Raw genomic sequence first — 17,892 nt, forward strand, 5'->3', positions numbered from 1 at the left:
CCTCAACTCGGGGCCTCCTCCCGGGACCGACGATTGGCCTCCTGGGAGGACTGGAGTCAAGGGGTGCTGGGGGAGGGATTTCCCTCAAAGCTCTGGGTCCCGGGACCTGGGAAGCAGGAGTTGGGCGGGGGACTCGGTTCTCCCAGCGCGTGAGCCGCGGGCGGCGGAGCCGGACGTTCGGGAAGGTTCAGCCGCCTCTGCTGCGCCAGCCCGGCCCGCGCCGCGCAACTTTCCATCCCGGCCCAGACGCGGCTACCCAGTGCGGAGTTCCTGGCGCTTTGCGGAGAGGTCTCTTGCTCCCTGCCCGGGGACTGACTGTGCTCTCTCAGGCTGACCTGTCCGAGCCCTAATATCTGCACCATGCACGCGGCCAGGACCCCCGGGATCGCCTCCCACGCCGGCGGGGTGGCCAGCCCCACCAGTTTTCAGCAGATCCCAACGCTGCCGCCCCGCCTGGTGTTGCTGCTGCTGCTGCTTCTCCTGTCACTGGTAAGCTGCGTCCTGGCACAGCCCGCTGCCCCTGGCCCGGCGTTGCTGTCCCCGGATCTCGCGGGGGCTGCAGGGGTCCCCGCCGAGGAGGCCATCGTGCTGGCAAACCGTGGGCTCCGGGTGCCCTTCGGCCGCGAGGTCTGGCTGGATCCGCTGCAGGACCTGGTGCTGCAGGTGCAGCCGGGGGACCGCTGCGCGGTGACCGTGCTAGACAACGACGCGCTGGCCCAGCGGCCTGGACGCTTGAGTCCCAAGCGCTTCCCGTGCGACTTCGGCCCGGGAGAGGTGCGCTACTCGCACCTGGGCGCGCGCAGCCCGTCGCGGGATCGCATTCGGCTGCAGTTGCGCTACGACGCGCCGGGAGGGGCCGCAGTGCTACCCTTGGTGCTGGAGGTGGAGGTGGTCTTCACCCAGCTGGAGGTGGTGACTCGGAACCTGCCCCTAGTCGTGGAGGAGCTGCTGGGGACCAGCAACGCCCTGGACGCGCGGAGCCTGGAGTTCGCCTACCAGCCGGAGACCGAGGAGTGTCGCGTGGGCATCCTGTCCGGCTTGAGCGCGCTGCCTCGCTATGGGGAGCTCCTCCACTACCCACAGGTCCCGGGTCCAGCCAGCGAGGAGGGCGCCCCGGAGCCTCTCCTGATGGACTGCAAAGCTTTCCAGGAGCTGGGGGTGCGCTACCGTCACACAGCCCCCAGTCGGTCACCGAACAGGGACTGGGTGCCCATGGTGGTGGAGCTGCGCTCTCGGGCTTCGCCTGTGGGCAGACCCCCTTTGAAACGCGAGCACTTCCAGGTGCTGGTGAGAATCCGAGGAGGGGCGGAGAACACCGCACCCAGGCCCAGTTTCGTGGCCATGATGATGATGGAGGTGGACCAGTTTGTACTGACGGCTCTGACCCCAGACATGCTGGCAGCCGAGGATGCCGAGTCGCCCCCTGACCTGCTGATCTTCAACCTCACCTCTCCCTTCCAGCCTGGCCAGGGCTACCTAGTGAGTACTGATGACCGCAGCCTGCCCCTCTCCTCCTTTACTCAGAGGGATCTGCGGCTCCTGAAGATTGCCTACCAGCCCCCCTCTGAGGACTCTGACCAGGAGCGTCTCTTTGAACTGGAGCTGGAAGCAGTGGACCCGGAAGGAGCAGCCTCAGACCCTTTTGCCTTCATGGTAGTGGTGAAGCCCATGAACACACTGGCTCCCGTGGTCACCCGGAACACCGGTCTCATTCTCTACGAGGGCCAGTCTCGGCCCCTGACGGGCCCTGCAGGCAGTGGACCGCAGAACTTGGTCGTCAGCGATGAGGATGACCTAGAGGCAGTGCAGCTAGAGGTGGTGGCTGGGCTCCGCCACGGTCACCTTGTCCTTCTGGGCGCCACCGATGGCAACTCTGCCCCTAAGACCTTCACGGTGGCCCAGCTGGCAGCCGGCCAGGTGGTCTACCGTCACGATGACAGAGATGGCTCACTGAGTGACAACCTTGTACTTCGAATGGTGGACGGAGGACGCAGGCACCAGGTGCAGTTCTTGTTCCCCATCACCTTGGTGCCTGTGGATGACCAGCCGCCAGTCCTCAATGCTAACACGGGGCTGACGCTGGCGGAGGGTGAAACGGCGCCCATCCTTCCCCTGGCCCTGAGTGCAACGGACATCGACTCAGATGACCCTCTGCTGCTTTTTGTGCTGGAGTCGCCTTCCTCGACCGTAGGGCATCTGCTTCTCCGCCAAACCCATCCTCCCCGCGAGGAAGAGGAGCTGAGCAGGGGCCCTTGGAGGAAACGGGGAGCGTTCTATGAGCAAACGGTGACGGAGTGGAGGCAGCGGGACATAACGGAGGGGAGGCTGTTCTACAGGCACTCCGGGCCCCATAGTCCTGGGCCAGTGATGGACCAGTTCACGTTCCGAGTCCAGGATAACCATGACCCCCCTAATCAGTCTGGACCACACAGGTTTGCGATTCGCATCCATCCTGTGGATCGCCTCCCTCCGGAGCTGGGCAGCGGCTGTCCCCTTCGGATGGTGGTGCAAGAATCCCAGCTCACGCCGCTGAGGAAAAAGTGGCTGCGCTACACTGACCTGGACACAGATGACCGAGAGCTGCGCTACACCGTGACCCAGCCCCCCACGGACACAGATGAAAACCGCTCACCAGCCCCCCTGGGCACCTTGGTCCTGACCGACAACCCCTCAGTCGTGGTGGCCCATTTTACCCAAGCCCAGATCAACCACCATAAAATCGCCTACAGACCTCCGGATCGAGAACTGGGAGTGGCTGCCCGAGTGGCCCAGTTTCAATTCCAGGTGGAGGACCAAGCCGGGAATGTGGCTCCAGGCACCTTCACCCTTTACCTGCAGCCCGTGGACAACCAGCCGCCTGAGATCCTCAACACCGGTTTCACCGTTCAGGTGAAGGGCCACCACGTCCTGAGTGAGACTGAGTTACGTGTGAATGATGTAGACACCGACGTAGCCCACATCTCTTTCACTCTCACACGGGCACCCGAACATGGCCACATGAGAGTGTCTGGACAGGTGCTGCATGTGGGGGAGGTCTTCCGCTTGGAAGATATAAAACAGGGTCGGGTTTCCTATGTCCACAATGGGGACGGGTCCCTGACTGACAGCTGCTCCTTGGAGGTCAGCGACAGACACCACGTGGTGCCCATCACTCTCAGAGTGAATGTCCGGCCCGCGGGTGATGAGGTGCCCATGCTGAGCCTTCCTGCTGGTACTCTGGGGTCATATCTAGACGTTTTAGAAAATGGAGCTGCTGAACTCACTGCCAGTGTTATCAAGGGGACTGATGGGGACACTGATGATTTGATGTTGACTTTCCTCCTGCAAGACCCACCCTCGTATGGAGAAATCCTGGTCAACGGAGTTCCGGCGGAGCAGTTTACCCAAAGGGACATCTTAGAGGGCTCTGTCGTCTATGCCCACACAAGCGGTGAGATAGGCCTGTTGCCCAAAGGGGACTCTTTTAACCTGAGTCTGTCAGATATGTCTCAAGAATGGGTAATAGGTGGCAGTACTATCCAAGGGGTTACGGTGTGGGTGACCATCCTCCCTGTCGATAGCCAAGCTCCAGAAATTTCTGTAGGTGAACGGTTTATAGTCATGGAAGGTGACAAAAGTGTTATAACCTCAACACATATAAGTGCTGAAGATATTGATTCCCTCAATGATGACATCTTGTGCACTATAGTTGTTCAGCCTACCTCCGGTTATGTTGAAAACATTTCTCCAGCACCAGGCTCTGAGAAATCAAGAGCAGGAATTGCCATAAGTGCCTTCACCCTGAAAGACCTCAGGCAGAGTCACATTAACTATGTCCAGAGTGTCCACAAAGGGGTAGAACCTGTGGAAGACCGGTTTATATTTCGTTGCTCTGATGGCATTAACTTTTCAGAGAGACATTTTTTTCCCATTATAATCATTCCCACCAATGACGAACAGCCAGAAATATTTATGAGAGAATTTATGGTGATGGAAGGCATGAGTCTGGTGATCGATACACCCATCCTCAATGCTGCTGATGCTGACATTCCCCCGGATGATCTAACGTTCACCATTACCCAATTTCCCACTCGTGGTCACATCATGAATCAGCTGATAAATGGCACAGTGTTGGTTGAAAGCTTCACCTTGGACCAGATCATAGAGAGTTCAAGCATTATTTACGAGCATGATGATTCTGAGACCCAGGAGGACAGTTTTGTGATTAAGCTAACGGACGGTAAGCACTCGGTGGAAAGGATGGTCCTCATTATGGTTATCCCAGTTGATGATGAGACCCCCAGAATGACCATCAATAATGGTCTAGAAGTAGAAATTGGGGAAACCAAAATCATCAACAACAAAATATTGATGGCAACTGATTTAGATTCTGAAGACAAATCTTTGGTTTATGTTATTCGTTATGGGCCGGGACATGGCTTATTACAGAGACGAAAACCTGCAGGTGCCTTTGAAAATATCACAGTGGGCATGAATTTTACCCAGGATGAAGTGGACAGAAACTTAATTCAGTACGTCCATTTTGGACAAGAGGGCATTCGGGACCTAATTAAATTTGATGTGACTGATGGAATAAATGCGCTTATAGATCGCTACTTTTATGTTTCTGTTGGGAGCGTTGACATTGTCTTCCCGGATGTGATAAGCAAGGGAGTATCCTTGAAAGAAGGTGGTAAGGTCACCCTCACAACAGACTTATTAAGTACTAGTGACTTGAACAGTCCTGATGAAAACTTAGTTTTTACCATCACCAGGGCTCCCATGAGAGGTCACTTAGAGTGCACAGATCAACCTGGAGCATCCATCACATCGTTCTCTCAGCTCCAACTGGCTGGCAACAAAATCTACTACATCCACACAGCTGACGACGAGGTCAAGATGGACAGTTTTGAGTTTCAGGTCACCGATGGACATAACCCGGTCTTCCGGACATTCCGTATCTCCATTAGCGATGTGGACAACAAAAAGCCAGTGGTCACCATCCATAACCTGGTTGTCAGTGAGGGTGAAAACAAGCTGATCACTCCCTTTGAGCTCACTGTCGAAGACCAAGATACTCCAGACAAACTCCTGAAGTTCACTGTCACGCAGGTGCCTGTTCATGGTCAACTCCTATTCAACAATACCAGACCTGCCATGGTTTTTACCAAGCAAGACCTGAACGAAAACTTAATCAGCTACAGACATGATGGCACCGAGTCAAACGAAGACAGCTTCTCCTTCACAGTGACTGATGGTTCCCATACAGAGTTCTATGTTTTCCCCGATACAATATTTGAAACAAGGAGACCCCAAGTGATGAAAATCCAAGTCTTACCTGTTGACGATAGCGTCCCCCAAATTGCAGTGAACAAAGGGGCCTCTACACTTCGCACTCTGGCTACTGGCCACTTGGGATTCATGATCACAAGCAAAATATTGAAAGTGGAGGACAGAGACAGCTTACGTTTTTCTCTCAGGTTTATTGTGACGGAGGCCCCTCAACATGGGTATCTCCTCAACCTGGACAGAGGCAACCACAGTGTCTCTCAGTTTACACAAGGTACGGTACACTTTTCTTTCCTTATACCCAACGGAAAGTGCGGGTCTTATTTTCTGAGGATATGGCGGTCACCAAAAACGTTACAAGTAGGGGATCGAATTTGAGTCCAAGGGAAGAAAAGGAAAGGGAAATAAAGAGACAGGGAGAGTACAGGGACTCACTTTCCTGGGGAAAGAATATCCCTTCTTGCCATATGTCCCCCTTCAGCGACTTGCATTAGTGAATATCAATGTATTTCGACATTGCATTGAGTGAATATCAATGTATTTCGACAGCAGCAAGGTATGCTGCCAAACCAGGGGCCAGACCTCGGTGAGTTTAAGCAGAAGGCGGCTCTTCTGTTCTGTTTTGTTTGCCACACCTGCCCTCTGAGCAGACTGTGGTTTATACTGTGGTACAAACAGGTAGTTCGTGCAGCATTTTGGCACCTTCGAGAGAGATGTGATTTCTCAAGTCTTTGTATTCGGACTACTGTTTTCACCTACCATTCACATAGAGCCTTCAAATTTATTACTTTGATTAATTTTCTTGAGAGCATTGTTCTAATCCTGTCATAGTTCTTGGGAACTTTGGAACTGGAATAAAGAGATGTATTTATATTTACTTTGTAGGTTTCTAATTCTTCTATTTTATGCCTTAGGCAAACACCAGAGACCTAAGAGGTAAGCGAGCACCTGTCTAGAGTTCTAACAGTTCTGTGTACAAAGTGTGTCACGTGATACAGGCCCCAAAAGAAAGCACGCTTCATGATGTGTAAGACAACATGTCCATCACTGGAATATACGTTCACTTTGTTACGAACCTGAAGATATGTTAACAAGATTAATAGGAGAATAGAAGGAGGAAGTTATTTCCTTATTTCAGATCTTCTCTGCGTCCCCTTTCAGCCACAGTAACGAACACCCGTTGCCTCAAGCATCTACATTCTTGAGGCTAAAGCGTTTTTGTAACCTAAATCCTCTTTGTGTATGGACACAATGCACGACAGGAAGGGCAGGTGCCCTGTGCAGTTACTCAGTGACTGACGGGAGAAGCCCGTTCAGTCTGCTGGCTTGGGACTTAGGGCTCTGTTCTCTAGAACGTGCGACCTTCACTACAAAGGGCTTTGGGTTGCTTTCATGGAAATCTCACCGTGTCAGGATGGAAACGAGATCTACCCTCTGTGGGCTCTGTGAGTAGAGATGAGGTTTATCCTCAGGGCATCCCAGGGGGGGTGTTCTTTTCCCGCAATAGTGTTGTGCCCTGAGACAACAGATGCTTTAATAAACGGATGTCGCGAAGTGTAGTTAGTGTTAAAGTGAACTGCTCCTCTGTTTTAGATTCTGGCAAATGGCCCTGCACTCCAACCTCCTGATTCTTGGCTGCAAGCCTGAATATATTCTAGGGCCTGCAGGGACAGGAAAACCTCAAAGTGCCCAGTGTCATGCCAGACCGGCAGGAAACTTTTGTGTGAAGGCTTTCTGAGGACAGAGATGCCATGCAATCTTAGACTGGTTTCTTTTCATGGAAAGTGAAGAGGGTAAAAGGAATATATTACAGGATAGAAAATGTTACTTCCAATCACTCCTCTGACCTGAAAAACTAATCTGATTTTAAAGATTTTTTAAAAAGGAATTTTTGTGTGATGACAGGCAGACGGTGTGGTTTAAATTCTATGGACCAAGTCCAACAACTCAAAAGATATTGGAATATTATTTCTTAAATATCGAACCCTAAATTATGTGATTTCTTTATAGGCTCTTGCCCTATCTCTCACTGATGTGGACTCACCCTGATTATTCCTTAGAGATGAACTCACCATGATTACTCTTTATGGTCATTTGTAAATATAATCAGTTTATTATAAAAAGTGAAGATACTCTCTCAAGATTACCTTTGCTAAGAGAAACGATCACATTCCAATAAGAACCCAAATACTGACTAGAGAAACTATTGGTAGTTAATCACAGAGCACTCATTTGAACAACTTGAGACTGCGGTTTGGTTCATGGCGGTTATTTCTAGAGACTAGATGGGTGAATAAAAGTGGAAAGGCTCCCATCATAGAGTTACGGTGGCTGCTCTCTTAGGAGACAAATAAAAGCAGTATCTGGAGTGAGGACAACACAAACTTTGTATTTGTTTTTGTTTTCTGTAGTCATGAAAGGATAAGCTAAACTATATATTTTTTAATGTTTATTTATTTTGAGAGAGAAGGAGAGAAAAAGCACAAGCAGGGGAGGGGCAGAGAGAGAGAGAGAGAGAGAAAGAGAGAGTGTCAGTGCAGAGCCCGACGTGGGGCTCGAACCCACGAACCACGAGATCATGACCTGAGCTGAAATCAAGAGTGGGATGCTTAACTATATTTTGATGGATTTTCAATGCACTGGGTTGAGTCAAGTGAGCAAAGGTGGGTAAAGAAGGTTATTCCCAAACCGATTCACGAAATGGTCCTTAGGAGATGAAAATCCATTTGTTTCTAAAGTTTATTCACTTTTATTCTTAGGAAGAGTTAACAAGGCAGAATTAGACCAATTAGAGAAATTAATTATTTCAATTTGCCAGGGTGTCCCTGCTCGCTCTATCCCAGGTTTAAATCACTTGTGTCAAGGACCTGGAGTTTTTTCTCTATGAGTAGTACACAGTGATATCTCGTGGGAGAGAAGTTGTAGATCACTTTCAGAAATTTCCCCCAAAGAGTTCGAGCCAGGGTATGGTTGGCAGGCAAGTCAATGAACTTAGAATCAAAACGAAAACACAAAACGTGGAATGCTTGTGTAGATAAACTGAAATACATCTGATGCATGAGTAGTGGTCAGAAGAAAATCCAGTTCATTGTTAGATGTTTACTGAAAGAAGGTAACATTTTGGCAACTAGGCTTTGATCTAGCTAATACCACTGTGCCTTAAGAAGCAACTATTTATATATTTATGATGTTTGTGATAGTTTTAGAGGCTCTTATAGAATAACAGCACTATGATCAAAGTCTTTACTTATTTGAGATTTTTTTAAAGTCCCTTTTTTGAGCTATGAATTATTAACTGAGTTATAACGAAAATGAAAAGAATTTTGGTTTGTTCCAACTAATCAATATTGCATGCCCTAACTTGGAGGGAAAATTTGACACCTTTGTGTTATGTAATTGCATTCATGTTCACTTTACTTAAGGAAAAAAAAGGTTTTAAAAAATCACTTTTGAAGTGGTGATTTATTTCAGTGCAACTGTTTCATAAATACTGTATTTTTGCAAGAAAACATCAATACAAAGCGTGGATATACTAATGAGTTTTTCCTTTTCTCCTAGTAGAGCCTTTAGATTTTCTTATAAAATTAAAGAAGGAATGGGGAAGTTTGGAAAAAGGTCTTCCCCACATGACCAGAGGACTTTGTTCTAATGCTAAGGATGTGTGGTCAGAGTAGAGTTCACCTTATTTCTTCCTGATGAATTAAAGGTTGAAAGGGTTCAGAGTTGTGGGAGTAGACAAGGAAAGAGCCTGTGGGGGCTTCACTCCTTACCTCTGTAGAAACATCACACATGTGTAGGTAGAGGTCCAAGCGTGGTCCACCAGACCTCTGGGCTCTTTCGTTTGATTTATTTATGTTTATTTAATGATTATTTTGAGAAAGAAAGAGAGATCATAAGCAGGGGAGGGGCAGAGAGAGAGAGAGGAAGAGAGAGAAAATCCCAAGCAGGCTCAGCACGGTCAGCACAGAGCCTGAGGTGGGGCTCGAGCCCACAAACCATGAGATCATGACCTGAGCTGAAACCAAGAGTGGGGTGCTTGACTTACTGAAGCACCCGGGTACCCTTGGGCTCTCAGATTTTAAATTAAGAAACATGTGAGCCATTGCTGAATATTAGACTCTGAGCAAAGGACTGTGGGAAGTTAAAATGAAAACAACAACAACAACAACAATCCCACAAGTTTTCAGTCTTCTAGGAAAGATAGCCACGCATGATGATACAAATGACACTAGGCAGAAATTGGGAAAGTTACAGCAGAGTTCAAAATGAAACGCTAAGGGAGAATAAAACAACTTGAATTTGCTTCACCTTCTAGTACCTCTTTTATAAGAAGTTACCATTAACTATTAAATCAGATTTTCCCCTCCTCAGATGCCTGATTGTAAGTGAGTCACCTTTCAAATCTGTGTGAGCCAAGGGGGAGTGTCCTTTTCACGTCTGTCAAGTGGAGTCCTAAAAATTCATGGAGTGATTTGTTGATCCCAACACCTGGCATCACTCGAGTTTATTCTTTCATAAAGCAATTTTCTCATATACAATGCTTGTGGACTTCATAGCACGAACTCAGTAGACCTCTCCGAAGATGGAAAACCTGCAGAGCGCACACGAGACAAATAAATATTACATACCATTCTTGTTGAAGCCACTTTTAGCTGCGATCTTGATTTTATGTAGCTTTGGCAATAACTACTTACTGCCCGACCCAGATCAAATAACAATAGTGTTGCAAGCATCACAGAACAGGACGATATTTGGTTCATTATGTTGTCTGTGTAGCATCATGAAGGAGAGGAACTCGTAAAATGGGGAAATCAATTTTTGAAATTGTACCTTAGTCAATACGGAAAACAAAAGTATGCCAGTGAATTTGAAAGCTGGGACAGGAAGCAACCTACAGAGCATTCCTGAGGCAGAATAACTTTTCACTCTGAATAAAAGTTTCAGCTCTCATTAGATGCTTTCTGTTCTCTCATTTCTCTCTGGGGTCATGACACTTATTTCAATCTTGGAGATTTAAAACGGCCTTGATTCTTTTTCTTTCAAGCTCTGGGGAACTTAAAAACAGCATGTTGTATACCGCCAGAGGTAAGAAAGGTTAGCCAGAGGGGGGCAGGGAAGTTCTTTCCTCGTAGGGCCAGCACTACAGGGAGGGAAAGAGTGTGATTTCAGGAGTGCCAGGAAATCTGCCGTGCCTCAAAATATCTTCCTTTCCACCTGTCATGTAGTCTGACATTCCGTATTTAGAGAGTCACTTCTTTGGTGCATGAACATGCAAATACCATTGGGTGGGGCAACACCTTGCTATTATTATAACCTAACTCTTGAACTCTATCTGGATAAGGGATCAGATTTCCATGGGACAGCTGAAATCAAGGGGCTTAGAGATAGGAGAAATAAGATAGCACTGCTTCCCTTAGGAGAAGGAAATCTAAATATGGTTACAGAAAAGTAATAGCCAGTAGGATTTACCATGAGTAATGAGTCACCAATCTTGCCCTAGTAATGAATCATCTTGTTCTTTGGTTATTTTCTAGCTGACATCGAAGACATGAAAATATGCTACGTTTTAAAAGATGGGGCCAATGCCACAAGTGATATGTTCCATTTTATAGTTGAAGATGGAGGTAAGTGTTCACTCTCCTGTTAGTATAAACAAGGAGAGTGACTTTTATTGGTTGTTCTTTGATGACTTCGTTACAAGGAATCTGCCTCGAGTATCATTTTATGCTCACCTGAATTTATACTGGGTGCATTTGTTATTTGCCGATAGAAAATCTTACATTCTCAATCTGCCACAGTACTACTCTGCAGTGAGTAGAGGTGAATGTTCCAGTTATATTATTCTTGTCTTGGGTTAGTAAAACACTAAAGAAGAAAGATCTATGTACATAGGATCCCCATGTCCAGTTGTTCAGAATATGCCGTGCATGAAGCTGCCGACTTGAGGTGACAAGAGGATGCTGGAATCCAGCCCAGCAGCACTTCCAAGCCATGTGCCTACCCGGGGGGTGGCAGGGGGGGGGGTGTCTGCCCAAAGCGGGTGCCCTTTGCTAGTTTGCACATGGGTGCTGTGTGGACTTATGATGATGGATAATCGCATTCACCAGGAAAACAGTGCTACGTAAAGGTGTGTTTTACCTTACCAATCTCAATATGTCTAGTGATGTCCTCAGTTCGGGGGATTTTGTGACTTAGTCTAGCTAAAATTTTTTTCTCGGTGAAGTCTGAAGAATACTCCAGAGGATAGGCTATGACTTGTGGTCCGAGTCTCCTCCACAAGGTCACTGTCACTACTCCCCCCAAAGCCCCCGCCGCTGCTCACTCTCTTTTCTGTTCTCTTCCTGATCCCACAGGCTGGGAGAAAAACCGACCACTTCTAGATTAATCATAAAGACGTTCTGTTCTCTCATGCTCTCAGAGAAGCGAAAGAACCTCAGGAAGTACATGTGTTGTGTGAACAAGACACAGGAAGTGGGGGTGGGAGTATGTGTGTAAGAGAAGAAGGAGGGAAAAAGAAAGGATTTGGATCCAGTCATCTATTTTCTAATGATACTTTAAAAAAAAACCCTTTTTTTAAAAATGTTTATTCATTTTTGAGAGACAGAACATGACTGGGGGAGGGGCAGAGAGAGAGGGAGACACAGAATCCGAAGCAGGCTCCAGGCTCCGAGCTGTCAGCACAGAGCCCGACGCCTGGCTTGAGCTCAAAAACCTCGAGATCTTGACCTCAGCTGAAGTCGGACGCTTAGCCAACTGAGCCACCCAGGCACCCCTAATGATGGGTTTTTTTAAAGTACATAATTATGGCATCTATCTCAAAAAGATGACATGTTTACCCTCCATATTTTTTGAAGCGTTAAATGGCCATTTGTTTAAAATATCATTGGGCATAACGCGATCACAGCCTTGAAAAATGACATCTGTCGGATACATGCCAGAGAGGCAAAAAAGTGTGTTAATTTGGGTTCAACTATGTGATTTTCCCTACAGTCCAGATGTTTAATAAATTTGATGCCTTTGTTTTTATCGTAACCAAATCATAGTTTAATATTCTTTGTATTGATAAAAGAAATCTTAGTATGAAACCAATTCTAAGAAGGACGCCAATTTATAAAAAATAATGTGTTTATTGAATCTTGATGCTCAAATGGGAAATCCTGCTGTCGGTAAACTTTAGAGTGGAACTCAGAAGTAAATCTGTGTAGTAGATCAAAATTTAAAGACTAAATTACTGGTTCAAGGCCCCGTGTTTGTCACTTGGAATGACTGAAAACACCTCAATAGCGAAAGTATGATTTTCTTTAAAACTGCCAAAAGAGGCTTGGAAGCAAATGGTTACAATTCTCAGATATTATAGTTTTTACTTTAAAATAAAAACCATTTATTTGTTTTTGAGAAAGAGCACGTGCATGCTGGGGAGGGGCAGAGAGAGGGCGACAGAGAATCCGAAGCAGGATCTGCACAGCTTGCACAGAGCCCAATGCCGGGCCCGAACTCATGAACTGTGAGATCGTGACCTGAGCCAAAATCAGGAGTTGGACGCTTAACTGACTGAGCCACCCACGCGCCCCTAGCTTTTGCTTTTTTAATATTTTGCTTTTTTCCCTCAGTTATTATAGTCTCGGTCTGATACTGCTGCTCTATTATTTGGCACATTTCTCTCCCTAGTTAATGGAATGGTAACATTTACTTTAAAATTTTGATTTGTATTTAAACTTTAGAAAACATTATGCCGTATCATATTTCAAGATAGTAAGCGAGGAATGGCTAGCTGAAGAAACTGAGTTTATTTTTGGATTTGCTGAAAATGTGGCTGTGCGTCTAAGGATTGTGTTTATGGAAATAGAAAATAAATCATTTCGGGGGCTTTTTTAGAGCCGGAGTTTCATGTGAGAGAGAAAAATTCCCGAGATATTGTTCTTGACCCTTCTTCTCACCGTTGACATGGCGTTACTCATGGGGCTTAGGCAGACTCTGGCAAACTATCTACGGAACAGAATTTATCTTAATTCACCTGATATAAGAAAACTTCCCTCTAGCAGAATAAACACAGAAATCCTCAGGATTAAAGAAAAAATAAAAATTCATGTATGTATTTCAAAATTATTTTAATATGATACTTATTTTTGTAGGGGTTTTGCACGGTCTTGTAAAAATACTCTAACATTTGAATGAGAAGTGCAATACTATTTAACTTAAAGAGTATCTTGAATGAAATTACTTCTCTGAGAAGTGTGAGGTATTTTGCCAAAGAGAAATAAAAAAAATATTTGCAGTATTTGTGGAAAGAGAGAAAATAAAGATATCTTTCCTTTCTGTAAAAATAATATTAAACTAAGAATTTTGATTTTTTGACTCAGTTACATGTAATATATCCATTATACAGTATATTATATGTTATACGCTATATTATTGACTGTCTTACCAAGTGAATATCTTGGTAAGACAGTCAATAATTTTAATTAAAATATACTCCAGAAAAAATCTATGTTTACAGACTGTAATATGAAACTTTATTTTCAAAATCTTCAAGTTTAACATATACGTTTCATGTAATACAATACATGTGTATGAAGACACATATATAATATGTTTTGACACTTTTCAAAGATATGTATTCCTCAGGAATTATGGAAAGTACTTGAATCTTATGAACAAGCACTATTCTTGTTGTTTAGTTGGAGTGATCTGGGTCTCAGAAAAGATAGGTAACTTCTCCAAATGCATCCATCTGTCCAGGAAGTAACAGACCTCTCTCAAGAGTAACTTATTCTTCCCATCTAGGTGATGACATACTTTTTGGACTAGTGGGTTTGACTATCAACTTCAGCTGTAGTGATGTATTATCACCTCTTTTATACAACGATAGGAAACATAACGATAAAGCTTCTCCACGAAATACACAAAATGCTTCCAGTATTTCACATCTGGGAGGCCAGTTAAGGCACCAGGCCATAAAATTAAGAAATGTCTACTCCGGGGCGCCTGGGTGGCTTGGTCGGTTAAGCGTCTGACTTCGGCTCAGGTCATGATCTCGCGGTCCGTGAGTTCGAGCCCCGCGTCGGGCTCTGTGCTGACAGCTCGGAGCCTGGAGCCTGTTTCAGATTCTGTGTCTCCCTCTCTCTCTGCCCCTCCCCTGTTCATGCTCTGTCTCTCTCTGTCTCAAAAATAAATAACGTTAAAAAAAAAAAAAAAGAAATGTCTACTCCAATTCTCTTTTCAGTCCACTAAATTCACCTCCTCCAAGTCCTCAAGATGGCTTTTTAGGACAGTGACTAAGGAAATTACTGGAGCAAACAGAGTCCTTGAATAACCAAAAAATAAATAAAATATAACTTTTGCTTTCAGGAGTCAAGAAGAGATTTAGGAAAGCAGAAAGCTAAAAGCCCTTGTTTCACATTTAATTGTATTATCATAAGACACTGGCTAGCCACAGAAATCTTGTTATGATGTAGTAATGGATTAGGACCACCCATCACTAATGGGATGGTGCTTAGGACACAGTTACTAATTTTTAGTTTGGGGCTGTTACCAAATGACAGGGCTGAGAGGACTTTATTTGAAGAATAGATAATTTCAGGATTTTACCTCAGGGAGTTCTACTGTGTTTGGATTTAATAAATGAATGTTGGTTGTGCATGTAATACACACACACACACACACACACACACACACACACACACAGATTCTTATACTTTAGGATTCTTTCAATCAGATCTTAAACCTTATATATGACTTATTATGGTTTATGCAATTTTGTCTTCAGAGCATTCCTGTCAGCTTAGTAAAAACAAACAAAAACATTACTATTCTTTTTTGGCGGATGAGGAAACTGAGTCACAGAAATAGGCACTTTCCTCAAGTGTCATAACCAGGCAACTAGAGGCCAATTTGAATCCCAGGATCCTTTCTGCAAGTAGTAACTTCTATACTTACTCAGGATAAGCGAGGAGGGGTGTTAACTCAATGTTTTCCGGGTTTTCCTGACCAAGGTTTTAGGAATGCTTAGTAGGTGAGAATGAAATCAGAGTAGGATGTGTCCACAGACAAAAAGTTTTGTCTCTTACGAAATGTGAATTTTTATTTTAGAATTCTTAATGGCTCTGTGTGCTCAAACTTACAGTGTTCTTTTTTGATATCATACTGTAATTCTTTTTAAAAATACATGTAAAAATATATAGCCTTTCTAGAGTTCAAATAAGCACAAATCAAATCAACCTTATAGTTGATTTTTTACTTATTTTATCTAATTTTACTTATTTATCTACTATTTTTTTACTTATTTTATCAATTAAATTGTGAAGAAATTTTAAAAATACCAAATATGTGAGTTATGATGAAACAGGTATATTTCTGTAATGTTTGTGCAGCTACAAAGTGAGAAAACGCTTTGGAAAAACCTGCGAATATGTAGTTAGAGCCATACAGGGTGCAGTATTCCACCGAAGACACGGCTCGACCGAAGCAAAAACCTTACAGGCATACTAATGGCACCGTGTACTCAAATAGCAGAAATTATTCTCCATGACCAATAAACATAAAGAGCTTTTCAGTAATGGCAGTCCTTAAAATTTAATGCAGTCCTTAAAATTTTAAGTGCTAGAGTCAATCCTAGTGTAATTCTTAAAATGATCATTTAGTAATTAAATATGTTTTTTGGAATATTAGTAAAGAATATGAGAATAGTACATCAAAAGGCCATCCATCCAGGCACTCTGGGGCCAGGGATATCCTATGTAGTTGCAGATTGTCACTTACAGTTTATAAGGTCAACCTCGGAAGTTATGAAATGTGCTCTCCTTACGGGCTGCAGCTAAGGTGCCATGTAGCAATCACATGTGGCTTTAGCTAACCCGTCTTTCATTCCTTTCTGCTTCATCCTCTCTGTCACCCTGAGGGGAGCCCAATACAATAATACTACAGACCTGGAAAAGACATCCTCCTTTGATAATCGCCTCTTTGAAGTCTAATTGGAGAGCTAGTGCTCCAGCATTTTAGCAGAAGACGAAAGCAAGTATCCTTTTATCTTGTTCCTACTGGAACATCTTCTTATCTGATTTCATCCCAGCCTTCAACGCTCTGCCAGTATTCTAACATGCAAATGCATCTGTCCTTTTTTAGTCTTTTCTCCAAAGAACTTTTCTAGCTCTTTGTTGGGATGCGAAAGCTGGTCTCACTTGCTCCTCCAGGCACGTCCTGCCCTCAACCCTAATGACCTTCCCACTCTTCAACACCTGGCTAGGTGGCATTTCATCTCCAGAACTGCTCCCAAGGTCATGATGACTAAGTTAGCCGTGCCCTTCTTTGTGCTTCTACTGCTACCCTTAGGTACAACAACAATGGTGTATTCTGATGATTTGCTAATGTAAAGACCTCCATTGTAGAGAAGGAACTCCTTCAGATCAAAAAAGGTGTCATTAATGTTTGTAGCACAGTACCTACCTCCCCAGGGTTGAAAACAAGGGTTAGTATTTAACAGATATGAAAATGAATGAATAGATAAATGGGAAAAAGAAGCTCCCTTTTTATATAAAGATCAATTACATCATATTCTAAGAAAACTTCCTCTAAACAATTACCAGTGGACCTTGGCATTCCTTTAGAGCATCCCCCCATCCTAGCATTAACTTAAATCCCTGTGGCACCAAGAAAGATTTTTAGTAAAGCTTTCACAATTTTAAACACATGAAACCAACTGCTGTGAAAATTCCTTTGGAACCTTCAGTGAAATATACTTAAGACAGAGAAGATTCCCAGATTCCCAGGAACCACCAGATTGGAGCTCATGTTCTTCTTCTTTTTTTTTTTTAATGTTTATTTATTTTTGAGAGAGAGAGACAGAGACAGAGTGCGAGTGGGGGACGGGCAGAGAGAGAGAGAGAGGGAGACACAGAATCCGAAGCAGTTTCCAGGCCCTGAGCTGTCAGCACAGAGCCCGAGATGGGGCTCGAATCCACAAACCGCGAGATCGTGACCTGAGCCGAAGACTGATGCTCGACCTACTGAGCCACCCAGACACCCCTGGAGCTCATGCTATTCTTAAAGAATTCTTTTCAGAAAAAAAAAAAGTTGTCAGTATATTATATAAACTATGGAATGCCTTTAAAATTTAAAGGGTAGTAGACATTTTCTATAAATCAGTGTAATTTTAAAGTCAGCACCACTAACTCAGGTATTTTTAGTTACCCCAATTTTTTGCCTCATGTGATAGACATTAGGCCAGGCAGAGAAGTAGAAAGCTCTAATAGCATAAAGTATCCTCAGTCCTCACTGAAATGTCATTACATAACTTTTTATTAGTTTCTTGTTTATATGTTTGTTTTGAGTCTCAAGCCTGCAGCATCAGATCCAAGACGTTTCTCGATGGGCATAAGAAAGCAGTCGGATATGTGATCATCTGTCTGGCTTGACATACCCCGTAGGAGGAGCCCTAGTTTTTTCTCCATTGTGAAAATTGGTCTGCTGCTTCCTCACTTGAGCTCGCATGTGACTTGGGAGCACAGTCTGAGAGAGTTCCGTCTCCTGGTTTGGCAGTAAAACTGGGGCGTCGGATATGATACCCGTGTTGGCCATTGTAACGTATCTGGTCCAGAGCCAGACATTTGTTGCCTCCGTCTTTGAGTA

At 44.7% G+C, this 17,892-nt stretch overlaps 1 protein-coding gene across 1 annotated transcript in view; it reads left to right on the plus strand.

Moving 5' to 3' along the window:
* The first annotated feature begins 360 nt into the window (after positions 1 to 360).
* Positions 361 to 17,892, plus strand: part of FREM2 (FRAS1 related extracellular matrix 2) — a 164,821-nt gene continuing 147,289 nt past the window's right edge. Inside the window, exons 1-2 of the mRNA XM_015544519.2 lie at positions 361 to 5,542; positions 10,803 to 10,892. Coding sequence (XP_015400005.2) covers positions 361 to 5,542; positions 10,803 to 10,892 — 5,272 coding nt within the window. The remainder of the gene's footprint in view (positions 5,543 to 10,802; positions 10,893 to 17,892) is intronic.

This window comes from Panthera tigris, chromosome A1 (genome assembly GCF_018350195.1).
Source record: "Panthera tigris isolate Pti1 chromosome A1, P.tigris_Pti1_mat1.1, whole genome shotgun sequence".
In the NCBI taxonomy this organism is placed as follows: Eukaryota; Metazoa; Chordata; class Mammalia; order Carnivora; family Felidae; genus Panthera; species Panthera tigris.